The sequence below is a fragment of the Vicia villosa genome, linkage group LG3 (genome assembly GCF_029867415.1).
Source record: "Vicia villosa cultivar HV-30 ecotype Madison, WI linkage group LG3, Vvil1.0, whole genome shotgun sequence".
Classification (NCBI taxonomy): Eukaryota; Viridiplantae; Streptophyta; class Magnoliopsida; order Fabales; family Fabaceae; genus Vicia; species Vicia villosa.
In genome coordinates, this window is record NC_081182.1 from 111953875 (window position 1) to 111964597 (window position 10723).

Below are 10723 nucleotides of genomic sequence, written 5' to 3' on the forward strand. Positions count from 1 at the left end.
TTTGTTATGAATCTTATCATATTTTCTTTTATATCAAATTTTAAATCTTTCATTTTAATTACTTATTTATTTTATTAAAAGATTTAAATCAATTATATTTAATAATAAATTATTTTATGTATTTGATGTATTAAATAAATAATTACGATTTCAAAGTTATTACCAACATATAATTAAATTTGTTTTTGAATATTTTATTCAAATTAAATAAACTCAACTTTTTAACGTTATGTAGTAAATTATAACTTTTTAGTCACTCAATATTAGAATTTTTACTACCAAAAAAAATATGTATAAATTTTTCACATTTGAATATCATATTGTATCACTTATATAAGATAATAAGGATAAAAATTTAAATTATTAATAAAACTCCTCCCCTCCTCTCCTCTCTTGAACTAAACATATTTTTAAATAAAATCTCTCCCTCTCTTGAACTAAACATATTTTTAAATAAAATCTCTCCCTCTCTTGAACTAAACATATTTTTAAATAAAATCTCTCCCTTCCCCTTCTTCTTCTCTCCCCTCGTTTGAACCAAACACCCATATGATTAAAAAAATCTCCTCTCATCCCATTCTCTCCCCTCCATTAAAATTCATCATCTCCCCTCATTTGAACCGAACATACTTTAACTTTTTAAAAAAAAATAGATTTAACTTTAAAAAAAAAAATAGATTAGAAATTAAAATATTAACTTTTATTAAGAGTCACTTGGGATACTCCTTAATTGTTTGTGTTTGCATAAGAAGTCATAAACCTTGTTAGTGCCTTAAAAATTGTAAAGGAACATTGGTCTGAGCCTTTCGAGAATCTTAATTCTCAATTGTCAATGATGGGATTCTCGTTTGCAGTTTCATTTGGTACCGATATTGTTCTGCTCACAAGAACCACTCACCAAACCAGATTAATCAACTTCACAGCAACACACCACAACAACAAAACCCTTGCTTTCAACTTCTCTAACCATAATAAACCCACTCCTTACACACCAATCTTCGCATCAAAGCATGAATCGATTCAATTTGATGAGAGGAAGAGCCCAAATGAGGTAACACTAACACACCCAGCTTCATATTATTTATATTCACTAACGTATCATCAAACTCAATTCTTTCAATACTTATGATTCCTATGTTAATTTTTGGATTCCAACTCTACTAATAACCATATGCAAATATTTACACATTACAGGTTAAAGAAGAGATCAAGCAATGTTATGATCTCTTAAACAGATTGGGAAGAGGAGTTGTTTATTTGGGTTCTTCTAGAATGAACTCCACCCATTCGCATTATGTTCAAGCACAAGAATTAGCTAAAGAGGCAAGTAAATATACGACTTTGTCGACTATATCATGATAATTAAGAAAACTGATATAAGTATTCAATTAAATTTATTGACAATTAACAAAGTGGAAAAATTATTTGCTAGAAGATATGTTTTTTTTTTCTTCCTATATACATGTTTGTTTGCAGATAGCAAGTCTTTTGGAATGCACTACATGGTCGGGGGCTGGACCAGGACTAATGGATGCTGTTACTCAAGGTGCTATGCAGGCAGGAAAACCAGTTGGTGGATTCAAGATAGGAAGAGAAGCCGGGGAATGGACAGCATCCAACTTTCATCCATACTTACCATCCGAAAACTACCTTACCTGCAGGTGATCCACTACCCTTGCTTAGTAGCTTCTTCATATAGAATATGGATCCTCTCCTATTTGAAGAGAACAAATTACGTTGTTTCCTTTAGGACCCATGAACCCGACGTCCCGACCCAATCATTATTAGATTTTTTTAATAGTAAATACTATGAGTTGAGTACTCAACTCGAATCAAAGAAACTTTTTTGGATCAAGCATCGGGTTTGGCCAAACCTGACACGACCGCTCTAGACTTAGGATCATATCTATATTATTATATTAAAATAGGAGATGATCCAAAATAAGTATGACTGCTAATAACTTCCTAGACTGTTTTGAGTTCAGGTTTTTCTCTGCAAGGAAGCACGGGCTGGTCGATGCTGTCGTGAGGAACAATTCATTTGATAAAACTGCTGTTGTTGCCCTTCCTGGTGGGATTGGTACTCTAGACGAGATGTTCGAGATGCTGGCATTAATTCAACTAGAACGAATTGGATCAAAGCACCCTGTTCCCTTCCTGTTGATGAACTACGATTCCTTTTATTCAAAACTTCTGGACTTTTTAGATGTTTGTGAGAATTGGGGAACTGTCTCTAAAGGAGAGGTTGCATCATTGTGGAAGGTTTGTAATAGCAACTCAGAAGCTTTGGCTTACCTTGCGGATTTCTACCGCATTTCTTTAGGTGATACAAGTCAGAAGAATGAAACTAAATTGAATAGTACACATGATTTAATCTCTTGATAAGAAGTTTGCTTTTATTTTCCCCTTGAATAATACTACGTAATTATTATGTCTCTCAACTAAGCTTGAAAATAATGCGTGTATCTTCTCGAATTGTTAAAATAATGAGATTTTCCTCTAGCAATTGTGGCTATTGCTGGTTTTTTATCTACCAAGAAAGAGATTCACTTCAATCGGAAATGTTTACTGAAAACTTAAGTTCAGAGTTGGACAATAATCCAAGTTTAAATGTTGTACCAAAGATTTAGGCTTTAATCCAAGTTTAAATGTTGTTGTAATTTGTAACCTTGGCCTGACCCTTTTGATAATCTTAATTCTCAATGATGGGATTCTCGTTTGCAGTTTCGTTTGGTTCCAATTTTGTGCTCAGTTACTTAGTTAATTGATAATCTGGAAACTGAAGTGTATATTTATTGTTTTGTTAATAGAGTATTTTTTTGAGAACATAAATTTGAAGAAAAAAGGGGAGAGGATTATCAAATGGGGAAAATCATGAAGAGCCAGAATTGCTTTTAAAAAAATACTTAAAAAGCTTTCAAATTAAGCCAAAATAAAATACAAAACAAATCATGATTTTGTCTTCTGCAATAACATCTGCGAAAATGTTGATTACTCATGAAACTGATTTTCTTTAATAGGGCTTGAAATAGTTATGGACTCTTAGGATTCCTATGCTAATTTCTTGCTTTGAAGTCTACTGATTATGAACTTTGTTTTCACTTTCATGTTGTATTTTATTTCATGATGCAATTTATGATGTACCACCCTTTGAATTATTGGACTCAAACAATGCGGCTCTGGGAACTGGTGCGATCTCTCGGTGCATGAAACAACATCTCTAAGAAACAAAAAGGAAATCATAGTTGAAAACTTTGGTTATAACCGGCTCAACAATATGCTTCTCTAGAAAAACACTGCGGGCAGAAAGTTTTACTGAAGGAATTCTTTTTAAAATATTATTACAGGTTAAAGAAGAGATCTAACAATGTTATGAACTCGTAAACAAATTAGGATGAGGGATTGTGTATCTGGGTTCTTCTAGAATGGGCTCAGTCATTCTTCATATGATGTTCGAGCACAAGAATTGGGTAAAGAGGCAAGTAAATTCTTACAATCGCTTCCTGCATGTTTTCTTGGTTACTTGTTAGTGAGTAACTATAGCAACTTTTGAATTTATAAAATCGAAAAAAACAAGTTCAGTTAGCTACTTTCTTTTTTAGTTCTGAACTAATTTTAGAAAGTTCTGAAACTTTTTCCTCTCTGAATTCTGAACTGGTTAAAAAACTATTCAAAATTCTGCATCAATAGATCTGTTCTGCAACAAGATTCAAGGACGGTGGTTATAACATTTCAACTTCATTTCCGATAAGTTTTGATACTTGTCTATTTTTTTCTGTTTCTCTTTTTTCTTTAATATATTTCTGATTTATAAAATAAAAGGAGTATAGAGTAGATGACTACTTGTGATTTTAACATGTTAATGATTAGATCAGTTTATGTTGATGAAAGCTGACTTAGGCGCCAATTAAACCATACTTTCACATACTACTAAAATTAAAACGCCTTGGCATATGCTTTCAGTTGTTGCTGTTCTGACAATCAAAATGCGCAACTTAATTCATGAAGAAGGTTGCACATAACAAATACTCCTATTATTTTAAAATGCATAGTTTTCAACATTAGTTGTTTGAATATAATGTGAATGGAAGGGAATTTAGTTCAAAAATAAAATTACTTTGTTACTTCATGCTGTAAGTTTCCTTATTCCTTTCTTCATGATAGAAATTGCCTTATTACCTTGCTACTTCATGATAGAATTTTCCTTGTTCCTTTCTTTCTGATAGAAATTGCCTTATTCCTTGTTACTTCATGATAGAATTTGCCTTATTTTTTTCTTCATGATAGAAGTTACTTTATTTCCTTGTTATTTCATAATACAAGTTACCTTATTCCCTTGTTATATCATAATATAAATTGCGCAAACAAGGTCTCAAGCAAAACAAACCGTGTTGTCTTCAAATAACAAAAATAATCAGAGCTTAGCTCAAATGGCGGAAATGGCAGTGTCTTTAGCTGTTGACCAACTACTTCCACTGTTAAGGGAAGAAGCCAATTTGTTGAGGGGTATTCACAAGGAGTTTGCAGACATTAAAGATGAACTGGAAAGTATTCAAGCATTCCTTAAGGATGCTGATAAAAGAGCCGCAACAACTAAAGGGGACAACACTAGTGAAGGAGCCAAAATATGGGTGAAGCAGGTTAGGGAAGCAGCTTTTCGCATTGAAGATGTCATTGATGATTATATGATCCAGGTGGGACAACAGCCTCCTCATCCTGGATGTGTAGCTTTGTTCCATAAGCTCAAAAGTATGATCCCTCGCCGTCGAATAGCGTCTGAGATTCAAGACGTTAAGTCATATATACGTGGGATGAAGGAAAGAAGTGGAAAATATGGCTTCCAACGTTCTTTAGAACAAAGATCAAGCAGTTCCAGAGAAGGCCAGAATTCCAAATGGCACGACCCTCGAGTGGCGGCTCTTTACATTGAAGAATCTGAAGTTGTGGGCTTTGAAGCGCCAAGGAAAAGATTGACTGATTGGATGGTTAAGGGAAGGGAAGAGCGCACGGTAGTTTCTGTGGTAGGAATGGGAGGGCAAGGAAAAACCACTCTTGCCAAGAAAGTTTTTGATAGCAAGGATGTCGTCAGACACTTCAATTGTCGTGTATGGATCACAGTATCTCAATCATATAATGTTGAAGAGTTGTTGAGGGACATGCTGACAAAGTTTTTCAAAGAAAAAGGAGCCAATCCTCCTCAGAATATTTCTCGAATGGATCGAGGATCATTGACTGATGAAGTCAGAAACTACTTGCAGCAAAAGAGGTACGTTGTCGTGTTTGATGATGTTTGGAGTGTACATTTTTGGGATGATATTGAATTTGCTGTAATTGATAATAAAAATGGAAGTAAGATATTAATCACAACTAGGAACCTAGATGTTGTGGTGTCTTGTAAAAAATCTTCTTTCAGTGAGGTGCTTAAGTTGGAACCTTTAACTCAAGAACAATCTTTGGAGTTGTTCAATAAGAAGGCATTTAAATTTGACAGTGACGGGCGTTGCCCGAAAGAGCTCATTGGTATAGCCAATGAAATTGTTCAAAAATGCAAGGGCTTACCTCTAGCAATTGTTGCCATTGGTGGTCTTTTGTCTACAAAAGAGAAAACTGGATTTGAGTGGCATAGATTTAGAGAAAACTTAAGTTTAGAGCTAAGTAAAGATACTCATTTAATAGGGATAAAGGAAATTCTTGGTTTAAGCTATGATGATTTGCCCTATTATCTCAAGTCATGCTTGTTATATTTTGTAATATATCCAGAAGATTATTTAGTTAGATCAAAGAGAGTGATTCAACAATGGATAGCTGAAGGGTTTGTAAAGGAGGAAAGGGGGAAGACTTTGGAAGAAGTAGCTGAAGGATATTTAACGGAGTTGATCCATAGAAGCTTGGTGCAAGTATCTTCACATAGAATTGATGGTAAAGTTAAAAGTTGTGGTGTTCATGATCTAATACGCGAGATGATCCTTGAAAAAAATGAGGTTTTAAATTTTTGCAAGCATATTAATGATGATGGACAATCAACCTTAGACGGAATAACTCGACGCTTATTAGTAACAACTGGATTAACAACCACCAATTTTTATGATTTAATTCCGAATACTGAAAGGTCGCATGTTCGGTCATTATTTATTTTTGGAAATAATGCATCAACTTTCTTATTGTTTGGGAGCATCCCTAAATTCAGGTTGTTGAAGGTTCTTGATTATGAATGTGTTCGATTATTGCATGTTCCGAATGATGTTGGAAGTTTGATCCATTTGAAGTATTTAAGTTTCAATTATATTAGAGATGGTAAAATCCCAAAATCCATAGGCATGCTCCAGAACCTAGAGACCTTAGAAGTAAGAGATACAGATACCCTTCAGTTGCCAAAAGAGATTAGCAAGCTTAGAAAGCTAAGACATCTTATTGGTACTAATATTTCTTTAATTGAACTAAAGAATGGTATCGGAGAGATGGCATCCTTACAAACGCTACGCAATGTTGATTTAGATATGGATGGAGCAGCAGAGGTAATTAAACAGTTCGGAAAGCTGAAACAGATCAGGGATTTGGGGTTGATTAATGTTCATGGAGAAGATGGAAGCATTATATCTTCTTCAATCAATGAAATGCAACACTTGGAGAAACTATTTGTTGCATCATATAAGAATATTCATGAACTCGATGATTTGCATTTGAATTCCACATCAACTATGCTTCGAAAACTTACATTATCTGGGAGCTTACAGAAGTTGCCAGAGTGGATTCCAGAGCTTCAAAACCTTGTTGTGTTGAGGTTGATGTATTCATTCTTAACTAATGATCCAATGCAATCCCTAAAAAGTTTGCAGCACTTGTTGATCCTCTCTATAAAAGAATTTGCTTATGAAGGTTCATGTTTGCATTTTGAAGATGGAGGTTTTCAAAAACTAAGGGAACTGTATGTTGAAACTTCAAATAAATTGAGAGATATTATTATCGACCAAGGAGCACTTCCTTCTTTGAAAAAGCTTCGGTTATATGGACTCTTCAGTATGAAGAATATACCCACAGGAATCCAAAACCTAGAGAAGCTTGAAGATCTCTATATTCAGTATACTGGAGTTGAACATTTGGAGGACATATCTACCGAGGATTGGAATTGGATCTTCAAGCATGTGCCCACTGTAGATATTGCTACCCCTAGTGGATTTACTACTCTAAATCTAAGGAGGTAGAAGTAATACTTTATCATAATGGGAAAAAAGGTGTGATTTTTCTTCCTAAAACTTATTTTTGGTATTTGTACATACTGTTTTCCACAAGCATGAGAATAATTATTATTCAGTCATCCAAATACAAGCTTAATTCTCTTCTTTTTTATGATCCTCAAGGGCTATTTTCTCTGTGTATACTGTATAGTGATAATTTGCTGTGGTTTGGTAGGTACTGGGTTTCAACTTAAAATGCAATGGCAATTCAGATTCTCCGAAGAGACTTTTTCTGTAATACTTTGGGATTTTCGTTCCTCAGTAAAAATTATAGGTTTTGTTTGCTGTTCTTTAGTAAAACTGGTGAATGAATTCTCTAAATTAAGGATTGGCTTAATATTTTTCTTTTTATTTAATATTTGACTTGTTTGTAATTGTAATTGTTGCGTTCTAGCATTTTAATACATTATTTTTCTTTTGATTTTTCTGTTGATCCATAACAGAAGAAAGTGTCTCTGATTTCTTTACTGTCTTCTAATTTGAGCTTTTTTTTTTTTGGGAAAAACTTTTTAAAATGTTAAAATTTTATCAACAAAGTTATTCAAAAACATATTAACTTAATAGAAGATACTAAAACTGATAAGCTTGTGATAACAAAAAATAAATTAGTTCGAAAATATATTTTTGTAGAAGCCTTAATAAATAAAAAAACATCAGTACAAAAAATGGATCAGTTCATTTAGATTTTTTTTTTTTTTACAAAAATATCTGTTATGTGATTATAGAGGCATATTGGCCCACACGCCTGAAAGACAATACACAGTTTTGTGATTGACTTATACTTTAGTGGAAAATTGACATCAGGCAACTTCCTTAGTGGGTAGCAGGCAACTTTTCCCTTCATGATAATAATACAAACAATGTAGTCTTCTTCATTTCACAAAACAACAATATTCACAACATTCATTCAAATGGCTGAAATTGCTGTATCTTTTGCTATTGACCATCTGCTTCCACTGTTAAGGGAAGAGGCAAATCCGCTGAGAGGTATTCACAAGGACTTTTCCTTAAAGATGCTGATAAAAGAGCTGTAGCTGATAGGGACAACACAAGTGAAGGAGTCAAAACTTGGGTGAAGCAGCTTAGGGAAGCTGCTTTTCGCATTGAAGATATCATTGATTACTATTTGAAATACAAAAAAGACAGGTTGATTCATTGGTTGGTAAAGGGAAGGGAAGACCGCACTGTCATCTCTGTGATAGGAATGGGAGGGCAAGGTAAAACCGCTCTAGCCAAGAAAGTTCTTGACAACAAGCATGTCATTGAACATTTTGATTATCGGGTATGGATCATAGTGTCTCAATCATATAATGTTGAAGGGTTGTTGTGGGACATGTTGCTAAAGTTATACAAACAAAATGGAAGAGATCATCCTAAGGATTTATTTCAAATGGATCGAGGGTCCTTAATCGATGAATTGAGAAACAACTTGCAGCAAAAGAGGTACATTGTTGTGTTTGATGATGTTTGGAATGTGCATTTTTGGGATGATATTGAATTTGCTGTATTGATAATAAAAGTGAAAGCAAGATATTGATAACAACAAGGAATTTGGATGTTGTGGTCTCTTGTAAAAGATCTTCTTTGGTTGAAGTGCTTGAGTTGCAACCTTTAACTCAAGAGCAATCTTTGGAGTTGTTCAATGAAAAGGCATTCAGATTTGACTATGGTGGGTGTTGTCCAAAAGAGTTTATTGATATAATGAAATTGTTGAAAAATGCAAAGGGTTACCACTAGCAATTGTTGCCATTGGTGGTCTTTTGTCTACAAGAGAGAAAAACGTGTTTGAGTGGCAGAGATTCAAAGAAAATTTAAGTTTAGAGCTAAAGAAAGATACACATTTAATTGGGATAGAACAAATTTTAGGTGTAAGTTACGATGATTTGCCTTACTATCTCAAGTCATGCTTGTTATATTTTGGAATATATCCAGAAGATTACGAAGTTAAATCAAAGAGACTGATTTGACAATGGATAGCTGAAGGGTTTGTCAAGGAGGAAAGGGAAAAGACTTTGGAAGAAGTGGCAGAAGGATATTTAACAGAATTGATCCATAGAAACTTGGTCCAAGCATTTTCAATTAGAATTGATGGTAAAGCTAAAGCCTGTCATGTTCATGATCTACTACGTGATATGATACTTGAAAAGTTTGAGGATTTAAATTTTTGCAAGCATGTTAGTGATGAAGAACCGTCATCCTTAAGTAGAATAATTCGGCGCTTATCAATAACAACCACATTTGATGATTTTTTGCCGCATATTGAAGGCTTGCATGTCTGGTCTCTATTTGTTTTTGAAAATGAAGAGTCATATACTCATATGTATACTGTGAGGAGAGATTCCCTATAGCTATCACATACAGGTTATTAAAGGTTCTAGATTATGAATCTGCTCCATCGTTGAATGTTCCTAAGAATTTGGAAGGTTTGATCCACTTGAAGTATTTAAGCTCCAGGCATTCATATAAGGTAGATGAAATCCCAAAATCAATTAGCCTGCTCAAGAACCTAGAGACCTTGGATATAAGGAGTACATTCATCCGTGAGTTGCCAAAGGAGATTAACAAGCTCAGAAAGTTAAGACATCTTATCAGCTCTAAACTTTCTTTGATCCAATAGAGCTTTCTTTGATCCAATTAAAGGATTGTATTGGAGAGATCCAATTAAATCTCTAAAAGGTTTGGAAAATTTGTTGATTCTCTCTATAGGCATTGCTTCTTGAGTAGGGTTTCAGTTGCATTTTGAAGATGGATGGTTTCAGAAACTAAAGGAACTGTATGTTGGATATGTGGATGAATTGAGAGATATTATCATCGACAAAGGAGCACTGCCTTCTCTTAAAAAGCTCGAGTTACTAGTACTGCGCGGACTGAAAAATATACCTTCTGGCATTGAACACTAGACACAGTTTGAATAAACAACTGAATCAAGCGCATAATTGCTTATGTTAGTAGAGCTCAAATTAGTTAATTCAATTATGCCTCTAAATTGTTAGCTATATTCAGTTTTAGTGCATTTGATTACGGTTTTATTTAGGCTATGTTTGGGAGTTTGAAGGGGAGGGGAGGGGAAGGCTTCCGAAAACGAATTTTTAAAAAAATATAGAGAAATATTTGACATTTTTTAAAAAAATGATTTTGTTTAGAATGATAAAAGAGTCATAATCATTACAAAATTTTTAATTTTCAAAATAGTATAACAACATAAAAGATATTTGGAAAATTTGTATAAGCCCTTCAAAACCCTCCTTCAATACAATTTTTGAGTTCCCCCATTTTATGGGGTTTTTGGTGTTATGAATAAAACCAAACCCTCCAAAACCCTCCTACTCAAAATCCTTTTATTCTTTTCACCCAATTCTTCTTATTTTTTAAAGCCCTCCCCTCCCCTTCCCTCCAAACTCCCAAACATAGCCTTAAAGAATGGTTTTTGATTTCTTTGAAACTGCAATGCAACCACAATCGAATCTGCATTGGCCGTAATCGATTAT

General features: G+C 33.9%; 2 protein-coding genes and 1 pseudogene across 2 annotated transcripts; all 3 read left to right on the plus strand.

Moving 5' to 3' along the window:
- The first annotated feature begins 738 nt into the window (after window positions 1–738).
- On the plus strand, window positions 739–2399 carry LOC131662336 (probable cytokinin riboside 5'-monophosphate phosphoribohydrolase LOGL3). Its single transcript, XM_058932100.1, has 4 exons — window positions 739–1051; window positions 1195–1327; window positions 1481–1661; window positions 1986–2399. The coding sequence occupies exons 1-4, from the start codon at window positions 833–835 to the stop codon at window positions 2380–2382; spliced, it is 930 nt and encodes a 309-aa protein (XP_058788083.1). The 5' UTR covers window positions 739–832; the 3' UTR covers window positions 2383–2399.
- Window positions 2400–2774: 375 nt separating this feature from the next.
- LOC131662334 (disease resistance protein RPM1-like) lies at window positions 2775–7656 on the plus strand. Its single transcript, XM_058932099.1, has 2 exons — window positions 2775–7232; window positions 7411–7656. Exon 1 carries the CDS (start codon window positions 4431–4433, stop codon window positions 7200–7202), a length of 2772 nt encoding a protein of 923 aa, XP_058788082.1. The 5' UTR covers window positions 2775–4430; the 3' UTR covers window positions 7203–7232; window positions 7411–7656.
- Window positions 7657–7778: 122 nt separating this feature from the next.
- On the plus strand, window positions 7779–10291 carry LOC131662335 (disease resistance protein RPM1-like; annotated as a pseudogene).
- Window positions 10292–10723: the final 432 nt, after the last annotated feature.

Excerpts from the sequence above, each read along its gene's own strand:
- LOC131662336 (XM_058932100.1), top strand. The coding sequence starts at position 833 with ATGATGGGATTCTCGTTTGCAGTTTCATTTGGTACCGATATTGTTCTG. Across the intron at positions 1,052-1,194 it reads AGAGGAAGAGCCCAAATGAG|GTTAAAGAAGAGATCAAGCA; the intron begins GTAACACTAACA and ends TACACATTACAG. Across the intron at positions 1,328-1,480 it reads AGAATTAGCTAAAGAGGCAA|CAAGTCTTTTGGAATGCACT; the intron begins GTAAATATACGA and ends GTTTGCAGATAG.
- LOC131662334 (XM_058932099.1), top strand. The coding sequence starts at position 4,431 with ATGGCGGAAATGGCAGTGTCTTTAGCTGTTGACCAACTACTTCCACTG.